We start from the raw sequence: 22,909 nt of genomic DNA, 5'->3' as shown, positions 1-22,909 counted from the left end.
TCACTTGCTAATTTCTTATCAGAGCTAGCCAGGATAATCCTCCCACCAAGACAAGAACAAAAACAAAAACAGAAACAACTCCACCATTATTTGGCTATAAGATTATTTTCCCAAAGCTATGTCACCACCACTCCCTGTCAGCGGTTCCAAGCATCTTCTCTTCTTACCACAGAAAACTCAGCAAATACTCTGTTTCTTACATCAGGAGATACACAGACATACAAACATGCATACACACACATACACACATATACACACACATATACTTAGTTCACACACACAAACATTACTTACCCTTACTACACACAAAAACATACATGCACACATATATATTTATATTTCTTTCACACACACACCTGAGCAGTGTCTGTGAGGGCATCTCTCCTTTAGGCAAAGGCTCTATCCATTGTAAAAATAGACACCACAGGAGACTAAAAATCATCTGAGACTCCGTGAAGACAGACAGACAGACAAGGGAAACCTGCTCTCACATTCCTCACACAGCATTCAAGGAAACCATTTACCCAGTGAATAGCTGAGGTTTGGGGAATAGTGGAAATTGTATAAAGCTCCTACAGGATGATGACAAATGACTCTATTAAATGTAGCTGTCATGTAATTTAGAAATAAGAATTTAAACTCACATCATATAGACTAATTCTCCTACACTACTAGGTGATAACTCATATTAAAATTTTTTCACTTTTATGAGAAAAACATCATCAATATTAATTAGATAAATATGAAAAATATTTAAGATTCTAGATAAAGCAGAAGAAAAGAAATTCATGTGCAAAAACAATGTTTTGCTCTATTAGTGTCTCAACCCCATATTTTTCACTTTAGGCAATGCTTCCTATTACTAGTAAGCTCATTTGCTAGTATAAATACCAAATTCTTTCTGGTTGCATCTTATAAAATGAGAATTCTTCATCATCCAAAGAAGAAATTGGAAGCAAGAAAGATTTTCCCCTTTCCCAACTGAAGAAACTGAAAACCCCTATAAATTTAACATATCCAAGTCCAGCCCATGAGAAAAGCAACATTCTGTTAGAAAATAATGTGTCAGGGTACCTGGGTGGCTCATTCGATTAAGCATCTGCCTTCGGCTCAGGTCATGATCCCAGGGTCCTAGGATTGAGTCCTGCACCCAGCTCCCTGATCAGTGGGGAGTCTGCTTCTCCCTCTGCCTCTGCCCCTCCCCCCTGCTCACGCACACTCTCTCGCGCTCTCGCTCTAGCTCTCTCAAATATATAAATAAAATCTTAAAAAAAAAGAAAATAATGTGTCAAATTCTTACTAAATTTGGTACCATTGAACCCAAGTCCTGTATTTTTAATCAACTGATTGTCTTTCCATTTGATCTTTCTTTTCTTTTTCTAAAAAAAATTACATTTTAATTTGGATCTTCCAGAAAACCAGACTATTTGTCCTGAATGTAGAAGGGAAATAAAGAGCCCTAGCTTTCCTGGCTGTTGGGATTTAATTTCTATATTGTTGTTTGGTGGAAATTGATTAAAAGAAAAGTCCTGGCAACACCTGAACACATGATGGTTTAAAAAAAATCACAAGTTTCTCAGACTGAACTGTTGGGAATGGAATATTTTATGATACAGATTTACAAATCTCTATGAACTGGAAGCATTTCCTGGGCAATTAATCAAGGGGAAATTTTATGTAAAAACACATCTCGATTGAGCTATTCACAAACGATCCCACAAGCTGCAATGACTAATTGTTAAGTCTCAGACCAGGGCAGTTTGCTGAAATGCTTTTCTTCAGGCCATTAAAAATACCATGACAACATACAAATTCAGCAAGAAGAATAAACTAACTACGGAAAGTTACAATTACAGCTAGGAATTATTCAAAGTATGTGACCCTTGCACAAAAAATGATGCACGTTTATTTGATACTGCAGACTCTCCTCTATTCCTCCCCCCTTTGATAGGTCTGTTGTAATTCCCCCTAACATTAATGAGAGATATGTGCTAAAAATGAATAGCTGCTAACTCTAGCCATCTGTGCATTCCTGGTACAAATAAAATTGAATGTCATCACTACCCTATTGGGTTTCTTGGTAATGCTCTTTGCTGATAAGAACTTTGAAAAAATGGCTTTTTTTCTTTTTCTTACTCATACAAAGCATGCCCATTCCACTTGCTACATAAAGGAGTCTATTCTACTCTGAATCCAGGCAGCCACTGAGAGGTGGGGTGAGATAAATCCCTGCTTATCAAGATAACTGTTTCCCCACTCAGTATAAATGGAGACAAAGTATAGCCAGACTCAAATGATTAAAATGGCCAAATTCTTAGCAGGTTAACTCATTACTTTTCATCCTTCTCTTGCCAGCCCTGAAAGCTAAGTAGCTGTCTTAACAGCCTGCAGCAATCACTTCCAAACAACTCTCTTGCCCTACAGCTATGCTAAAATGGAGTTAATTCATTTTCCCTTTATGAATTACTGGCTGTCAAGAATTTGAGAAAGGTCCCAGGCTTTAATGGAGACCTCTGAAAAGAGAGACCATGTGCTAGAGAACCCAAGAAGGCATGCTGCGGAGCCAGAAAAGCAGGAAGATTGGAAAGGCACCGGTCAGGAACTGGAATACACTCACATATATGTATCAGTAGAGAGGCTCATGGGACCATCTACAAACACAGCCAAGTATATCCTCGGTGAGAACCAGGAACATATAGCTCCACAGGCCAGGCAGTTACAGCTTCACTTCCCTGAGCAGCCAGCCAGTCGATCCTCAGCAAGCCAAACCTTGTTAAGGGCCCCTTCATCCACCCTTCTGAGAGGTGTGTGTTAAGTCTTGCTTCAGAAGACCCAATGGTCTAATGATCAGGTGGATCACTTCTTCCTCTCAAGCTGTACAGAAGGCCGTGGTACTTGGGATCCTCTCATAGATTTGATCATTAGATCTAGTTTTATATGACATATGATGACAGAACTGCTAAGAATATTTATTAGCTTGGCTAACAACTAAAGAAAAAAATGCTAATCACAGCTCTCTGGAGAGGCTTTTTAAATTTCATTTTATGGCACTATAAAATGAGGCCATACCCGGAGCATTTAAACAGGCAAATTATTTGGTTGGAAGTGGCTCAAATTTTGAAATTCAGTCATATCAATAGACAAAAGCTAAGAGAATATCCAAGGTAAAGTCCATTTCTAAGGTGGCTAAAACATCACCAAAAGACAGTAAGCATCCATTTGATACAAGTGACCATGTATGTGTTCAGAAAACACAGTGTATATATTTGGTGTCAGGATTACACTTTGAAAAAGTTCTAAACATTACCAAACTGTTCTTAATCCTACCTCATAGCACCCCCAAAAAAGTTACGCCAATGTAAAACTGTCAACTGGTAATTTATTCATAAGCAACATATTTAATTACAATAGCACAAATTCACATACTTTTCCTAAGGCAAAATCTTGTTAAATCTATCACCCTTCCAACTTACTAAAAATTGTTGACTGTTGTGTTTTTAATAGAACATAGCAAAAGCAAGTGTAAAATTACTTGTACATAAGAGAATATAAGAAATCATATGTCTAATAAAGGTCTAGTACCCATAATATATAAATAACTTTTACAACTCAATAATAAAAAGACTAATAACACAATTAAAAATAGTCAAAGACTCTGAATAGATATTTCTCCATGGAAGATACACAAATGGCCAATAAGCACATGAAAAGATGTTCATCATCAAATCAAAACCACAATGAGATACTACTTCATACTTCCAGGATGGCTATGATCAAAAAGACAGGCAATAACAAATCTTGGTGAGAATGTGGAAAAACTGGAAATATTACATGGTACTGGTGGGAATGTAAAAGGGCACAGCCACCATGAAAAACAACTGGGCAGTTTCTCCAGAACTTAAACAGAATTACCATATGACATAGCAATTCCACTCTTAGGTACATACCCAAGAGAATGAAAACAAGTATTCAAACAACAGCTTGCACATAAATGTTCATATCCGCATTGTTGAGAATAGCTAAAAAGCACAAATAGCCCAAAACTTGATCAAATAATGAATATATAAACAAAATATGGTATACTCACATAACGGAATATTATTTAGCAATAAAAAGGAATGAAATACTGAGACACGCTACAACATGAATGAACCCAAACACATCATGCTAAGTGTAAGAATCCAATAACAAAAGACCACATATTATTTGATCCCATTTATATGAAATGTCCCAAATATGCAAATCCATAGAGATGGAAAGTAGATTAGGGTCTAGGGTAGGAGGGTGATTGGAGAAATGAATGTGAGTGCTAATGGGTATGGTGTTTCTTTCTGGGGTGATTAAAATTTAATTCTGGAATTAGTGGTGATGGTTGCACAACCTTGTGAATACACCAACAACAATTAAATTATACACCATAAAAGGGTATGTTATTGTAGATGAATTATATCTTAATTTTAAAAAATTATACATGCTGGTAATAAAAAAATTAAACAGTACAAAAGAGTTTGTAAAAAGAAAGGTTATATTTTCCCCTCCACCTCCACAATAACCACTCCCACACTTAAGCATTTTTTGTCAATCTTTCCAGGGATTTTTTTTTTTTTTTCCCTTATAACAAGGTTGTTGTGGGGATTAGAAAAAATATTGCATACCAATGTTTCCTGCACAGAGCCTGGCCTATGGAAAGTGCTTAATGAATGGCAGCGAAGTTTTCTAATTCCTTAGAAATTTAGAAATTTAGAATTATCTAAATTATAAAAATATAGGGCCTTTAGAAAGGTCTTGTGTGCTTAGGGTGCCTGGGTGGCTCAGTCATTAAGCATCTGCCTTTAGCTCAGGTCATGATCCCAGGGTCCTGGGATCGAGTCCCACATCGGGCTCCCTGCTCAGCGGGGAGTCTGCTTCTCCCTCTCCCACTCCCCCTGCTTGTGTTCCCTCTCTCACTGTCTCTCTCTCTCTCTCTTGAAAAATAAATAAAATCTTAAAAAAAAAATTTTAAAAAATAAAGGTCTTGTGTGCTTTTAAACTTTACAAAACTCTGTTGATTGATAAAAAACAATCTACAAATAACACTTAAAGTGTAGACAAGTTGAGGAAAGCTATGTTAATCATTCTACCCAAAACATCTTCATTTTAGAGGACTGAACAAAAGTAAAACGTCTATGAGAGATGAGAAGGTAAACCAAACAAAGTGGCAAACAACAAACAGAAAAGAAATCCTGCTCTCCCCAGCAGTGCTAAGAACTAAGAAGCTAACACAGATCCTTTCTATCAGGCACACAGACAAAGTTGTTAAAGCTTAAAAGTTTAAAGTTTAAAAGTTGAAAAACAAAACAAAAAACCCACCCAAGCTCTGTAGGAGGAAGACACTACATTCTGATGGCATGATACCTACCCTTTGACCTAGCCATAATGATGAGGAAGAAATGATTCCATAGTATGATGACTGCCTGAAAACAAGGGCAGGTACATGGGTTTGAATTCTCAGCCTCTGTTATGTGCTGCCAACCCTCCCACATGCCTCAGACAAGATCAAGGGAGATACAGATACTGTGCTCCAGAGAAGACCATCTCTCTATCAGAGAGTTGTTTAGTTTGGGTTTTTTTCTTTATTCCAAAAGGAAACTCATCATTTATCACAAAAAAGGCCTTCATTTTTTTTTTTTTTCAGCTTTTATGCTGCTGGGATTCTCTGATCACACTGTGTGGGGCCATGAAGAACTGTCCCAAGAATGATTCCTGGAAGAAGCAGAAAACCCCTCCTGGAAATACATCTTTTCTCTTGGCTGCTTCCCCAGAATTCCCCACCGGGAACTGTCTTCAGCAGGCAGGAGGATGGATGGCCTGAGGTCTTCCCCCACCTCTGCCGTCCATGTTTCTTGAAGCCCATCCAGAGCTGACGACTGTCTCTAGCCCACAAAGGCACTGCTGCCTCCACAGAGGCCCACTCACCAAGCCCACTCCAACTCACTTCAAAAAGAGGAATTCCACATTCCTGCTCAAGAGAGGGTGAAGACTCAGACCAGCAGCTCAAAAAAAGGCTGCTGAAACTGCCAACACAAACACCTTCTCAACTTCCATTATAAGAGGTTTTCATCAATGCTTGGAATCCTTTGTGTTATAGAAATAGTTTTCCACCCGCAAAGAAGCACATTAAAGAGCGGTCCCTATGGTACCAGGAGTTAGTGGGCCAAACCAATTTATCCTAGCACAAAACTTCTCACTGTGGAATAGGCAACAGTGGTTGATTCTGGGTTCTGGAGTCAGAACAGCTGAGTTTGAATCCTGGTCCTACTATGTAATAGCTGTGTGACAGTGGGCAAGTTACTTAACTTCTCTGAGCCTGGCTGTCCTCTTTTCACAAATGGGGCCAATAATAGCATCTACCGTCTTGGAGTTGCCATAAAGAAAATGTGTGATCAACTCTAAAGAATACAGCATCATGTATAGCACCAAATATGCACTCAACTAAGTCTTTTGTTTGCTACTGTAACAGCAACAATAACTACAAACTGTTTGAGCAAAAAATCTCTGCCAGCACACCTTCATCTTCTTCCTGCTATTAAAGTAGCTAGGTCTTGTTCATTTGTTTTTCCTGTCCTGCTGGCTCTTGTTAATTTCTTGTTAGTTTCTTCTAGAAACTGAAGGATAGATATACAGGCTGCTGATTTTTTTTTTTTTTAAGATTTTTATTTATTTATTTGAGAGAGAGAGAGTGAGAGAGAGAAAGAGCACAGGAGGGGGGAGCGGGAGAGGAAGAAGCAGACTCCCTGCCAAGCAGGGAGCCCGATGCGGGACTCGATCCCGGGACTCCAGGATCATGACCTGAGCCGAAGGCAGTCGCTTAACCAACTGAGCCACCCAGGCGCCCTACAGGCTGCTGATTTTTGTGTTTTCTCTGTTTGTTTGTTTTATTAATTCTCTTTACATCTCTTAAGCCTGTTCGTCCTTCTTCACCTCTAGTGCTACCACCTTTTTTTAGCACCATGTTCCTTCTAGCTTGGGCTACTGCCTACCTCTCCAACACTGCAATACTATAGAGTTAATCCTTCTGGAGGATACTCTTGTCTGCTATTCCCAGACTCAAAAAGTTCAAAATCTTGAGCTAAGTACTCAAGGCTTTCCCTGTCCTGGCAAACCCTTACTGCCCACACTTCTCCCTATTCCAGAACTTAAGCTACAGAATCCCTGCCCTCTCTTCCAAGTGTTGTACCTTCTCACTTCTGTTGCCTTTGCTCATGATCCCCACCTAGTTCTATATCTGATAAAATTCTTTCCACTTTTCTGGTCCAGTGTAAATACCATCACATTCATAGAAACTTCCCCTAACCGTCCATCTTCTGAATGTCCATGACCTTCATATTGAATTTGGCACGCTCTGCCATGGGTAATACCTCTTTGTCCAATTCCAGATTTTCATTCCTATCTGCCTACTAGACAGAGCTACCTAGGTCTCCCAAAGCATCTAAAACACAGCTTGGACAAAACCTCTCTGTTCTTCGCTCCTGCCATATTTTCCACACCTGTTCCTACATCCTGCAACTGTTAGGCAGGGATTTCAATCATGTAGGCAGGTCTCACTAAACCCAGGGAAAGCTGAGAAATTAGACTTCTTAAGAAGTTAAAAAAAAAAAAGGATATTCATGCTGAGTCTCACAGAGAAGGGTATGGGAAAGTCCAAGGTATCTAAACACAGGGCTGTTTTATTGTCCTGCATAACAATAGCTATCTAATCTTCCACCACCCTGTTGACTTGGTTCCCCTCTATGTAAGCTTTGATGGCTCACATGCCACCTGCACCTCTTTCCGTAGCTTCTAGCTACGGATAATTCCTATCCCCTCATAACTTCAGTTCTTTATAATTCATGCTATTAATTCATAATACAAATATTTATTAAATGTCTACTATTTAACAGGCACTGGGTGGATAAGACAGGTCCTTTCCAGATGGAAGTTCCACTCTAGACTAGAGGACAGACATTGAACAAGAATTAAGACTGTGCTTCATGTTCTAGTGGGAAGTTACATAAATTTATAAAAGACAAACCTAACCTGGGCTGGGCTAGCTCCAGTGAAAGGCAAACAGAGGAAGTGACATTTAAACTTCACTTGACCTAGAAAAAAGTAAAGTTATATCCATACTTCATACCTTACAGTAAGATAAATTCCAGATGGTTCAAAGACTAAATGCAGAAAATCAAACCATAAAAATACCCCCCCCAAAATCACAGGACAACTGTTCTTCTAGTATGAAAGAGGTTTCTAACTATGACACAAAATTCAAAAGATATAATAGAAAAGACAGAATATGTTTGACTATATAAAAGTAATTTTTAAAAATTTCTGTATAACCATTAGCAAAATTTAAAAAAAAAAAAGCAAACTGGCAGGAAGGAACATTTTAAACCCAAATAAAACAAATGGGTAATTTTTCTAATATATAAAGAACTTCTAAAAATAAACAAGATAAAACAATAAAAGAATATGACAAATTATGGACATATTTAAAGATGTCCCATCTTCACCTGTAATAAGATAAAAGCAAATGAAAACTACGTTTAAATGCCTTTGTTCTCCTTCCATATTGACAAAGATTAAAAAGCTTGAAAACTACACTGCATTGACAGAGTTAATGGAGAAAGAGGCACTCACATATTACTGATAGGACTATAAATGGTTTAGTCTCTGTAAAAGGCAACTAGCAAAATTAGAAAGGTATTGTCCTAGCAATTCCACATCTAGAAATTTATCCTACAGACATATTCATATACATATGAAATTAAGCCTATTCGAAGTTATTAACTTTAGTAGTCTATATAAGAGGAAAAAATCTGAAACAACTTAAAAGTCCTTCAGGAGGAGACTGGTATGATGGAAGTGCATGCAGAAGTAAAAAGGAATGGAGAGCTTTTATGTATGGATATGGAAAGATCTCAAAGACATTATTTTTAAAAAACAAGAAAATCAAGACACAGAACAGCGTGTATTCCATTACAGCACTTGCATAAGTATCATACTATAAATCCTATCAATTCACTTCCATCTTTCTAGATGCTGCTTCTAGGAGTAGTTCAAGTTATACCACAATGCCTGGTACAAAGCATACATACAATTACTATTTGAGGAAAGTGAGTAAATTAATGAATAAAAGTAAATAAATGGATAAAGGAACAAATCTTGGGTACTTGGCCTAAACTCAGCATAAGGTCCTCTTATGCACAGATACGGAAAACTTGTGGCTGAAGTAATCTTATTGAAAAGATTACTTTTCAATAAGCATAAGATGAAATTTTCTAGATTTAGTTATTCATATCCCTCAGGAAAGAAGCATCCAGTGGAGTAAGGTTGTTTTCAACCTTTCCCTCAAAGTCTCTCAATGGCTTAAGAGGAAAAAGCCTTAAAAGTCACTGTTACAGCAACTGAATTTTCTAGAACTAGGAAAGCCAAGGAGGCTAACTGAACAGATCACCTCCCACTTCTCTCTTGCATGAACCCCCTACTCTCACCCATTATTCTTGTCATGAAAACCTTCATCACAACAGCACCGCTTAATGAACATCTGCTGTGTGCCAGATTGTGCTCCATGCCCAACAGGGCATCCTGACCACAAGCCTTAGAGGGATGAGTGTAATACATTGTCTCCATTTTATAGACACAGGGAGAGGCTTCAAGACCTGTGGATGTGTAGCCAACATGCCACAGCAATGAGGATGTTGCTTCTTAAGATGGAGTTTAATTTTCTACCTGTAACATTCTGACAATAGATAGCAATTTGAATAACCTGGATTACAAGTGAAATACTAATATAAAGTAGTAACAGGTCTGGGATAGATGAAACATGAAATCCAAAAGCAGTGCTTCTTTATCTACTCAGGAATCCCTAAAAAGCCCCTGCTTTGCATGTTTAGGTGGCGGAAGAGCACCCACACTCACCAGAGTGATAGGACACCTATGTGCCAATTGCCCAGTGAGTGTTTCTCACCAAGGCCCACTCATCACAGGTTATCAGAAGATTCTCCAGCTATTCATTATTATAACCAACTCATTCTCTCCACGGTAATTATCTGTGAGCAACATATCATGCTGTCCTTGGAACCATCAAACTGACATATGATTAAATAGCAGAGGGCTCTGAAGTTAAATTTAAAACCACTCTCTTACACTTCAACTCACACATCACATCGAGATCTGTCCAGCCATGGGAATATTCCAGTTGACCAACACCAAAGGCCAGTGAGAGACTGTTCCGTGACTTCATGTTTCCATCTGGGAGAAGTAATGGTTATGTTCTCAAACTTTCTAAAGAGATTTTCCTAAGAGATTTACTTTCTGAAGTAAAATTTTGCAAAGCAATTCACTGCCCGAAGCTCTGCTCCTGCCACACATTAAAATGTCTCAAGAGTTGCTTATGTTCACCGTGTGTCTTCACAATTACGTGTGGGGTCTCACGAGAAATTAGTATAATTTGTCCACACATGGTGAGGATCACACACTTTTCAACTATCATTGGAAAAATTATTGCAAAACATAAATTATACACTCTGCTCTGTTTATAGCAATAAGAATAATGCTTATATTAACAATGTTACTAACTAGAAAAAAACTGGAAGAGAAGGTCAATGGGCAAGCTAGAGTTAAAACATAAGTCTCACTGCTCTTGGACTATATAAGAAAAACAAAGCAACAAGAGGTTCTTCAAGGGGAAATTCATTTCCATTCCCTGACTCACTCTATAATTTCATGAATTAAAGTTTTTCTACAAAAATAATCCTATACAGTGCACTTTATTTTTGCAGGAGCTGTAAATTAGGAAAAACAACTCTTTCCCATCCTCAATAAAATAGTTGCACCCAAAGCAAAATCAGCCAGTTTCTGTCTTCCTATTCTAGTTTCCATATTTCTTTAGCTTGATACTGCAATTAATCTTCACCTATATGGTAGTCATTGAATTTAGAGTAAAATTTAAAAGAGCAGCAAATTATCAGAATTCCTTAAAAAGAAATCTCCAAAGCCTTTGTTAGATATATTAACAATCAGGTATTTTGTTCAGAGAAACATACACAGTACCCACTCATTTTTAAATAGGTCCCTTCAAAATGTAGGCTTCGCAAAAAAGTGAAATTACGCAGTGTGAAAATTCCAAGTACCTTTACCCAATACGGAAGAGAGTCCCAGTCACTAGTTGGATAGGTTTTCCCTACAACTTGAGCTGGTATTGTGGGTAATGAAGTGATAGAATTCACATTTCATAAGAAAAGCCATATAAAGGAAATAGATACTATTTTTCTAGAAAGTGATTTATAATAATACTGAGAAACTATTTTTTTTTTTAAATTCCTTCCCCTTCTCAACATTTACAGAAAAGGCTAACATATCTTGAGAGATTTACTATTTGCTGATATTCATCCATATGGTAGCACCAACCAAAAGCCAAGAGTAGGGGAGGAATGGGGGGGGGGGGGTCGGGGGAGGGGAATTTTGAAAAAAACACAAAGGAATGGTTAACCCTACCAACGTTGTATCTCTTCTTCTGGGGCCAAGACTTATTAAGCTTACCTGGAACTATCTCTTGATTTTGCTGTTATTGTCACTGTTTTAACAGGTCTGCAAGTTGAGAATGGTTTTACTCATCTCCAAGGAACCTCAGAAGCGTACTGTACCACAAAGCATTTCAACTACAATGCAAATTGTATTCCCTCTATCTTCTCCTCATTCTAGAGGATGTAGAGAGAGAGCCAGAGCAACCACTCAAGCAAAAGTTAAAAAGTAAAAATAATATGGAGCATAAAGCCCTAGTTCTACAAATTGGAGCTCGCTCAGCAAAACATTAGCCATGGCAAGTGCTACCAAGGCCAGGTCGGAAAGGTGCAAGAACCAACCCTTGGCTATACCTCAAAGGTTCAAAAACATTTCCAAATATAGAACCCACTTTATGTTTGCAGGAGCTGTAAATCAGGGAAAACAACTTTTTCCATCCTCAATAAAATATTTGTACCCAAAGCAAAATCAACTGATTTCTGGCTTTCTACCAGTTCTGCTTGGGCATAAAATTTTCTGACACTTCACCAGAAATGTCAGCATTAGTATAAGGCAGCTAAAAGAGGGAAATAATTTTCTGACCTGTGGATAACCCCTTCAACCCCAACAGGAAAAGGAATTTTAAAGAACACCTGAAACCCAGTTTTTCCAGTTATTAGTATAAATGGGACAAACTATTTTTCTTAGTGGCCAAATCCTTCCTTATAGGAAGTGCTGGCCTTTGAATTCAGTGAGGGGAGGGGTCATGTCTGCTTTACTGCTATATTCCCAACACCCAGCATTGACTCCCTCATGCAGAAAGATTTCAATGAACAGTCAAGAAAAGAGGGGGAAGGGGAGGGAGGGAAAGAGAAAGCAAAGGGAAGGAAAAGAAAGGAAGATGGAAGGAAGGAATAAAAGACAGAAGGAGAGAGGTAAGAAGGGAAGTAGGGAGATAAGAAAGGGAGGAAAAAGGGAAGGAAGAAGGAGCAGAGGAGGGAAAGAGAGAGGGAGAAAGAAAATAAAATAAATCCAGAAGGAGATCTTTTCTCCTTTCCTTTTATTTGCGTCTTTATTTTTCTTGAACTTTCAAGCATCCAGCTCAATAAAAAATGAATCGTATCTTTTTTTAGGGCTTCCTGTCTGAAGCTATAAGATCTCCAGTGCAGTCAACTCTGCCACTAGCAACTCTCCATGGGGACCGCATAGAGGGTGGGAAGGGTGAGAAAAAGCTAATGGAAGTTCCTCTCTTCAACATTTATTCAACACACAGGAGTGTGACTGCCACCTCCAGTGTGTGGCACAACACCCCATGGAGCCAGAGACCCAGCCAGTGCTCAAGGAGGCCACCATCTACTAGGAGACACAGTGCCTAATTGGAGGTAGGATATAACACAGGCCAGGGGAAAGGGTCAGATAAAGCTCTAAGGAGATCAAGGCAGAGAGAAATTGCTTCTGCCTGAGGGGCTCAGGGAAAGTTGGAGAGGTGACACCTGAGGAGAAACCAGCCCAAGGAGGGAGAGGGGTGGGAGGGCATGAATCTCAGGGCAAAGACAGAGGCTGGTTGCACCGCAGGCAGGACAGTATTTCCCCAAAGTGCTTCATGGGGTATATTCTATGAACCTCATATTTGGGAAACCATGGATCCCACACAATTGTGCAGGTGTCCCTACTGCGGTCCTTCTCAAAGATTTTAATGCAATTGGAGCAGAAGTGGCAAAAGATTCCATTTGGTATATCAGAAAGGACTGGCTTTCGGGTGAAAAAAAAAACAATTTATTCACTTACTAGCTGTATTAATTTGAGCAAAATATTTAACTTTTATGAACTCCAGTTTTCTATTCTCTAGTTTTCTATTCTCTAACATAGAAGAACTGACAGTCCCAACGTCATACAGTTGTTTTGAGTAAATACTACATCAAAAGTGATAAATTCAGTGCTGGCACTTAGTTAATGCCCAATATTATTACTGCTGCTTCTACTTCTGTTATTTCTATTATTATTAATATCGATGTGCATCACGAATATAAAAATGAAGAATGTCATATACATTATTTCTTCAACGAATTTATCAGTTTTTCATCAGCTATTTTTTTAGAAATGCCAGGCCAGCATATAGTGCCAAGCCTAGCACACAGAAGGAGCTTACTAGGTATTCGTGGACAGAATGGGGCAAGAACTGGCCCTAGCAAAGAGCAAAGTGCAGGACAGCAAGGGAATGCTCTAAGCAAGTTGTTTCTCATTATTTCTTTGGGCAACAGGCATCTGAGATCCAGGAGTAATGACTTCATCCTTTGCTAGAAGAATGAGAGATTGAGAGTGCAGTACTGAACTTTGGGGAAACATCACCAAGAGTTTATTTTGGTGGAAATGTTTGAAATGACTGTAACAATGAGCTCACGCCTGCTGCCAGGCGCCAGCCATGAGCTGGAGCCTGCTTGCCAGGGAGATGTACACAGCCAATAGCCAATTCCACCTCCGCTGGACATAAGCAGGGAGGATCCCAGAACACCTACTCCAAAGACAGCTCCCTCCTCTTCAAGAGGGCATACTGAGGCACAAACAAGGAAGAAGCTGAACCAGGATCCAAAGGAAATCAGAAGCTGGAAGAGCCCAGAAAGGCCTGAGCCTTCTGGTTTTACTTGGTCAACTCTCTGGCAGGATTTTGAAGTGAATCCCAAAGAATACTTTTTCTTTTCTTTTTTTTTTTTTTCTTCTTGGTCAATGGCTGCATACATTTATCTAGATAACTTCATCTGTCATAAGTCACATGCTAATCTCATAAACAGGTCCTAGAAATGAGCAAACTTCACATAAACCCTCCCCCAGAGTGCAATGCAGGGATCCTATTAAATCTCTACAGCTTCCCGCTGGCTTTTGTGTAAAGAGATTCTTGACAGAAATGGAGTCTTCTGGAGTGAGAACCTGAACAGGCTTGGAATATGACATTTGCATTTTACCAAACCAGATCCTTATTATATGTCCACCTGATTTCAAGCAGAGAGTCTACATAGAGTTTGAAAAGGAAATGAGGCCATTTTAAAAAGTAGTTGGAGGGGAAGATTTTCCATGGAGTCTAGAACAGAAAAAAAGACCCAAGAGTTAGTCAAGTTTTCAAACTTCAGATTGGGAGGTAGGGAGGTGCAGGGCAGACCATAAAATTCTACAGTAAGAAAGACCGTACATTTAAAAAATACATATATGTGATATCTGTATACACACATATAATGTATATACACACACATATGTGTGTGTGCATACACACACAAATATATGTATCTCAATTGTGAGCCATATAAAGAAAATACATGGGCCAGAGATCCTGTATTCAATTCAATTGTTACATTTCATTTGTTTTCCCTTAAATATTTTTTTCTTTTTCAAGTTTTTATTAAATTCCAGTTGGTTAACATACATTGTAATATTTTAGTTTCAGGTATAGAATTTAGTGATTCATTACTTATATACAACACCCAGTGCTCATCACAAGTGCCTTCCTTAATACCCATCACTTAGTTAGCCCATCTCCCCGCCCACCTCCCCTCCAGAATTGGTACATTTCATTTTATTTTAACTGGTAAACTTGGAAGTGGTTGGGAAAAAAGCAGAGTTAACTCTGGAAATTTATCAAAGCTCAAGAAAGCTTCTAAGACCTATAGACATTTTTGTTCCAGGAACGCAGAGTTGCCCAATTCTTCTTACACTAAAAATATAACAAGAGACTGTTGACAAGGATTGCACATTTTCTCCATTGTGTTCATTTGGGGCAAGAGGTTGAAATGATCTGAATCTTGATTTGACCATATAGTTCACACAACCAGACTTGGCCTGAACATTTTACCAAACCAAATCGACACACCAAGCCCCTTATAGAGAGACCCCTTGTTATCCACAACCTCTCCCACCCCTAATCCTGCATCCTATCTTCTGAGAGTCAGAGTTCATGTTCATTCACCATGAAACAGGAAAAAACTAAATACTACACAGTACAGTTTCTGACACATAAGATACAGCAGAATGCCTGTGGACAACATCTGAAGGTCCTGGCAGGGAGCCTCAGGTGTGAGAGCCAAAGTGGTCCCTGGTCTCAAGGGCTTCAACAGGTGCAGATTAGGAGCAGCAAAGGGAAGGCAAAAGTAGAAAGAAAACAAAAAAGACAGGCAAGGAGAAAAGCTCAAAGTTTCACTAAAGGAGCAGATCCAAAACTTGGAGGAAAGATTTGGATGCCATGTGGCCAACCTCCTCCTCTCCAACCTTCATTACGATGTCTGTATCTGCACATAGGGGCACCAGAAAGTGAATTAATAGTTATTAGGTTTAGAGTGAGAACAGTTCTGTAGGACCATGCTTTTCATCTCTGTTTAGATCACTGGAGAACTCTTGAGAATGGGCTTCTTTCAGCGAGATGAAGTTCAAGGCAGTTGCTGTGGGACACCCAGTGTGGTATGTGGGAATAGCAGAGATGTGGTTTCATTTTCAAGGGCTATGAGCCACAGCAATTGGGAGCAAACTGGTGTGTGGGCAAGAGGCCTCATTTTGAAATTATCTGCTGCTAGCATAAATGCATTAGTCTGGTGGATTAGGTGATGAGCAGTGGACAGAATAAAGAGGTGCAGATACTGAATAAAGAGAAGAAAATAACATTGCTTGCCTCTCAAAAGAGTGACTACGCTGGCTATCAATTTGAGTTTTTTTTGTTTTTAAGACTTGGTAGCCCAAAATCATACAATGAGCCCCTTCTGGTAAATTCATTGATTGAATGAAGGAATCACTAGATAGTACTGCATATTATTATAAAAAGAAGTCTTGCTTGACTTAAAGGAGAACCAATTACTGACTTGGACTCCTATCTAAGAGGAATCAAATCTGGGATGCATTTCTAAGAAAAAAATATTCATTTTGCTTCTTAATATCAGGGTGCACATAGTCAATGCTGAATCTACTTTTACATTTGGTTCCATATGCTGTGCCCTAGGTAATTAAAGTATGTCTTACGGCTAATAAAAATGAAGTTAAAAAGTCAAAAACCAAAACAATGACAGGAAATAACATGTGTGTACAATATGTTACCAACACACTGATAATTTTCAAAAGTGACTTTAAAAAAAAGTATCATAAATCTTTCAAAACACAGTGATTTATTAAGCAAAAAGTCTGAGTGGCTTGCACTATTAAATTTAGCTTTTGAGTTGCTGTGTCACAGGCAGATCTTTTGTTCTCCTAGGTTAAATTTAGCATCCTGGATTTTGTTTTTTTCCACTGCAACATGTTTTATCATCACACAGCCAATTTTCTGAGCTGCTCAGGAGAAATGCTCTAGAATTTCACTCTAATTTCTCTTACTGGTTGTATAATCTGAGAATCAAATGTATCGAATAATCCAACAGTGATTTATTTCCCATCTTCTTCTTTGCCCTTTCCCACCTATATGGCTTTTTCATAAAATAAAACTTCCCTAGGCATGGGATGAAATGGAAAAAAAAAATGTGGTGGCCAGAGGAAAACCATTTCAGAAATGTGTTAAACAAGTGCAAGCAATAAATTGAGCTTAGGAGGGAAAGGCGGTTAGAAGAAAAACTGAAAGTACTGACCTGAGAGTCAAGCTGATTGGAGCAAGGGTGAAAGCAGCAATTTGGAGGATAAGCAGAAAGGAAAAGAGATAGCAAAAGAGAATAAAAGGAAGGAAATGCATTAGTTTTAAAAATACAGCCAACAGATGTTATATTAGCAGGTTTAATAACCAAATGAAGGACAATAAAGCAACTTTTATCTGATATTACCCCAAAAAGCCCGGGGCACACACTGTAAGCTGTTCTACTAAATATCACACGTAAAAAAACAGTATCTGCTCTCCCGCTTTATCACTGTAAGCATGGGTGTGAACCAGAGGTGCGCTCCAGCAACCCAGTAGCAGAATTTTCCCTTTTCTGGAGGAATACTCATAGGGAAAGTTCCTATCTGTGTCCATACAAAATTTTATTATTTAATAAACTGAAATGGAATTTACTAAGATATTAGAGCTAGTGGTAAGCACTGATGTCGGAAAGATTTTATTTGAACCAGGAAGTTAAATGGTTATATCTTATGAGATATTCTTCCTTCCTCCTTGAAAACCAAAAGGACCTGAACAATTTAGCTTTCTGTTCAAAGATTTCCATTTTAGATGCTCACAAAGCACTGCACCTCACAATGATCAAAGACACTGTGCCCAGGGCTTCGAGTGAGGTGCTGCCTGCCTATCAGCCTCCCAAGAGAGGGCAGGGCAACTTCCAAAGCTGAGAGTAATTATTTTTTTAATTGTGAAAATGAGGATCATACTTCATCACTGAAAATATCCAGATGCTTGATAACTTATTTGTGCAAAAATGTTTAGCATGCCCTTCTAGTCAAAATAATAAAGTCCCAAATCCAAGCAAAAATTAAAAGAAAAAAAAAAAGTCATGATCTTCTTGAAGCTACCACAGGAGCACACAGTAGGCATTCATTTTGCGAACCTATATAATGCTCTTTGTGAAAAACAAAGTGGATGAACAAATATGTTACCAGCTATCTGCTCAAGGGGACCCCACCACTCCATACTATTAAGAAGTAATTTTAGGGGCACCTGGTTGGCTCAGTAAAAGAGCACATGACTCTTGATCTTGGGGTTGTGAGTTTGAGCTCCTTGTTGGGTGCAGAGATTACTTAAATAAATGAAACTTAAAAAAATTTTTGAAAATAAGAAGTAATGTTAAGCATCTCACAGAGGAAGGAAAAACAAAACAAATCCTCAGGAGAAAGCTTAAACAAGAACATTTCAAATGAAAATAGTGTTGATCATAATGATAAAAATCAAAGAGAAAATTCAGGATTAAACACACAGTGAAAGCATCGGTCCAATAATCCCTCACGTCTGAAATTCCCCTGCACAGTGTTTCGTGATCATAAACACACAACTGATTAAAAATAAGTTAGATCAGGCCATGATCATTGTGGGGACTTTGGCCCCAGCCGTTGCTTCAAATTCTTCTGGATCAGAAAGGTATATCAAACTGAGGTCCATGGCCAAGCTTTAGAGAATCCTAAATTGAAATAGCAATTAATTGCCTTTCCAAGGACTCCTAGTTTTCATCAAATTCCCAAGGGCATCCATGACATCCATGACCTTCCCCAAAGGGTTGGTAGGGATGGTGCAAAACTATCTGCTACTTGCTTCACTGAAATTTCTTCAAATGTTTTACCAAACATAAATGGCTATTTCTCAGCAAGAAGAGTTCATATCAGAACAAATAGAACTGGTATTAGGTTTCTTCGATGTACCATGAGACTTCTAGAACATAGTACCACTTTTTTTTTAAATAAAGCTTCAGTTTACATTTCGTTAAAAGTGTTCTAAAAGGCATCAAAGAAATTATGTCATCACATTAAAGGAAAAATTCAGAAGGAAAAATAACAGTCTGTTTCTCAACCTTAGATAAGGTGCTTTTAGGCATCTAAGATGATTTCTCAAATGTCCGAATGTCTGATGACATTAGTCAGTGACCCAGATAATTAAGTGCTCCCTGTTTTCTATTCTGTTATGTCTTAGGAGCAGAACCCCAAAGGACACACACTCTTCTCCACAGTGGGGAAGGATGTGATCAAGGGCTTGATTCGGGCATTCCCTGTCCCCTAGACAAATACCAACAAACCCCCTACCATATTTAGGATAATTACATGAATGGTCACCTGACTGATACCTTCCCATGGCTGAGATGCAGAAACCTAGTGACAGCAGGTCTTGTTTGACAAGAGATCTGTTAACCTCTCTCTTTCCCCTAAGGCAGAATTAATTCTGAAACTCTAAATAAAACTCAGAGACCTTGATAGGCACTGACACAGAAAGACCACATATTTCACTCCCTTTAATGTTTGATTACCTATCTGATCACATAGCAGACATGGTATCTAGCACTAGTGATCAAATAAAGACGTCAGCCTGATTTGGACCAACTCTTAGGCGTATGCTCAAGGCCCTTCACCCACCTTGTGTCAAACTTCCCCGGAGTCCATTCACATGCTGTCCAAGGCAGAAGCTCCCTGTTGAGCCATAAGCATCAAGTGCAAAAATTTATAGGAAAAACTGCACATGGGGACCACACTGGAGCAATATGCATTTTGAAAAGCAAAATCTTCAATGGCTAATGTAAAACATCATTCACGTGGAATTTAAGAGGTAAATGCATCCATGTAAGTGCCAGGCATATGCTATTTGGAATGTATACATTGTGAAGAAAATAAAAAATGGGAAGATTAGCAGAGTAGAAAGCAAACAAGAATTGCCCTCTGAGAGAGAAGTAGGCCAGCGTCGGTGCCATTTGAGTTATGCTATTCCTAACCCTGAATCTTTTGTTGCACATGACTGAAGTTCTGGAATATTTTAGAACACTCGTTGCTTTTAAAAAGAAGTCTTTTCACTCTGGTAGGTCACATTACAGACCAGAGACCACAAATTTATTTCAAGTTCAATTTTTTGGTTTTCAAAATCACAAACTTAATTGCAAACACTCCTCCATGACTCCAAAAGGGAGATATATGTCACACTGCTAAGAAATCTTTAGTTCCCAACATTACGAGGTAGGAATTTTGTAGTTTAAGCCAGAAAATGGAGATATTGCCCAATTTGAAAAGGGCTGCCTGACAAACAAGGAAGATGTTTTGGTCAGGATACACATGGAGCCCAGCAGATACTGCTTCAGGAAGGCAGGCCAAGGTTGAGCTCTCCTTTTCCCAAGAAACTTCCCCTCTTACTTTCCAACCCCCACAACCTCCTTTGGGGCCTGGGCTGGGGCTGGGTCTCAGACATTTCCCAGACTATGTTCTGCTGCTGGACCCAAGACACAGGCAGGCAGAGAACTAGGACAGACTCAAGTCTCATCACACGTTTTATGAATTACAGTGCCTGGGAGGCATCAGCTTTAAGGAAAGGCAAAGGCAGAGATAAAGAAAATGTGCAGAAAGTACATAAAGATAAATGCCTGTAAAATCACTGTTGTTTTAATGCATTCCATATTGAGGATATAAAAAATGTGAATATTCTCGATGATTTAATGGCACTAGTGTCCAGCTAAGACCTATTTCTCCAACTGGATGACTATGCTATTTTTATGCAAATATTTATAGTAGCTGATCCTGATTTTTCAGTTACAGTTCTGGGGACCTGGGTTAGCGCAGAAAAATGCCTTCAAAATGTGGGGCACATCACTTTCTCTCATGAAAGCTAATAAAGATGAGACAGATCTCCTGGGGTCCAAGAGCAATGCTTCTCTCTCTGCAGGCTCTGTGACTGTTTAGTGCTACTGGACTAACTTCTTCCTTCTGGCTCATTGTTGGACAGGATTGTTCTCAGTCACTAACCTGTTAGACCTGGGTTCAAATTCTGACTTTGAATCTTATAGACTCTGAAAGCTTTAGGAAGTTACTTAATCCGTATAAGTCATAGTTTTCTCATCTATAAAATGAAGATAATGATACTTTCTGTGATGTGGGTAAGATTAAATGGTATATAGTACTGCAGGTCAAGTGCTCGGCAGAGTACCTGATACACACTGTGAGCATAAAATATACATAATCTATTACTGTTATTGTAATTACTATGATTAATATTATCTAGAGCATAGATAATATTATGCCCTTCAGAGGCTCACAGCTTCTCAGAACAGTAGACTAGGAGTCAGGAAACATACGTTATAGTTTTGCCGAATTCTCACCACAGGACCAATCTCCAAGAGGTAATTCAACCTTTCAGGGTCACCAATAGAAGAGATGTGACGGTAACATCCCTGTGATCTCACATTAGCTTTTTAAGAAAAATTTTGGTCCTAATATATAATTCCAAAGTAGACATGTAGATACATCTAAAATTAACAGTGTTTTTAAGAACCAATAGACAGAACATTCCCGCATTTTAAAATTAAAATTAAGCCTTTAAGGATTTTAATTTGTATACTTATCTCAGGAAAAGAAATTCTTGACTTAATCACTAAAATTGGTCACGCTGTATAAAAATCTGGTTATCATCAAATTAATACTAAGATTTTTAAGTGAAATATTAATTGATTTAGAGTTTGAATATATTAAATACTATCCTTGAAAATGTTGAAAATTTGAGAACTGACCTATCCATTTAATACACGGCCACTTAATATTGAGAATTTATGGGGCGCCTGGGTGGCTCAGTCGTTAAGTGTCTGCCGTCGGCTCAGGTCATGATCCCAGGGTCCTGGGATCGAGCCCCACATCGGGCTCCCTGCTCGGCAGGAAGCCTGCCTCTCCCTCTCCCTCTCTCACTCCCCCTGCTTGTGTTCCCTCTCTCGCTGTGTCTCTCTCTGTCAAATAACCAAATAAAATCTTAAAAAAAAAAAATTGAGAATTTATTTGTTTTAGCATTCAACTATTCCTAATGATGTAACTATCCCACCAGGACTTGGCACCTGAAAAGGATGATACATTTTAAAAGATTGTTAGAGATTCACTTCTAACAAGATTTAAGGTGACAGAGCCGGCACAAAGCAGAAGCAAAATTTGAACCCAGATCTTTCTGTCAGTACAGCCCATGATCTTTCCACAGGCCACAGAGAGCTACTCCACGTATGTCTTAAACTTCTGTCGGGTCTCATGAGTGTCTTGATCAGAGCTGGCAAACATTCACTGATTTATTCAAAATTTGTTGATCTCTTCCATATGGACTGAATCTAGGAAAGACAAATTCTGCCTTATTGCTGAACTAATAAGAAATCCTCGGACGTAATGGAGTTACGTTATTCAGAAATTCTTTCCTTATATGAAATATAGGAAAAAGCAATGATAGAAAGCTTAATTTTTAGAGTCTATCTTATACATAAATGCAATATGGATACGATTTATCTGAAAATCTAAATACTCTGGAACCCTGATATAACCTTCTTTGTTTTTAGACAGAATTTGCTATCAGCTAGGCCTGCCTTAGACCCTATTCAAACATATTTATTTAACAAATGCTATAAGGTCCTCTTAAAAGATACATCCCAAGATGAATTTGTTGTGGTGTGCCAAAAAACATCCAAAGGATATGAGCTCCTTTCCCTTTCTCCTATCTTGAATGAATTGCCAAATATATTATTTGCTTGAAACAAATCTAAACCACAAATGCTTGTCTTTCATGGGAAAAAAACAAACAAAAAACAAAAAACTAAACTTTCAAGTAGTCAGAGCCTCAATTTCTCACACACTTTGCTGGCACACATGCTAGATGAGGGACATCACTCAAGAAACTTGGCCATTACTTTCTTAAACACTTAAGAAGTACATAACCCCTCAAAAGATAAGCCAATTGCCTTCTTGAGTATCCCACAGAAACATAACATCATCCCTAACAGGTCCTATTCCTCAT

At 38.6% G+C, this 22,909-nt stretch overlaps 1 protein-coding gene across 1 annotated transcript in view; it reads right to left on the bottom strand.

The window, feature by feature from the left end:
- Positions 1-22,909, bottom strand: part of ERC2 (ELKS/RAB6-interacting/CAST family member 2) — a 917,787-nt gene that overhangs the window by 287,315 nt on the left and 607,563 nt on the right. The window contains exon 13 of the mRNA XM_044912797.1: positions 17,112-17,123. Coding sequence (XP_044768732.1) covers positions 17,112-17,123 — 12 coding nt within the window. The remainder of the gene's footprint in view (positions 1-17,111; positions 17,124-22,909) is intronic.

Source organism: Neomonachus schauinslandi, chromosome 1, assembly GCF_002201575.2.
Source record: "Neomonachus schauinslandi chromosome 1, ASM220157v2, whole genome shotgun sequence".
In the NCBI taxonomy this organism is placed as follows: Eukaryota; Metazoa; Chordata; class Mammalia; order Carnivora; family Phocidae; genus Neomonachus; species Neomonachus schauinslandi.
This window is presented reverse-complemented; position numbering and strand designations above follow the sequence as displayed.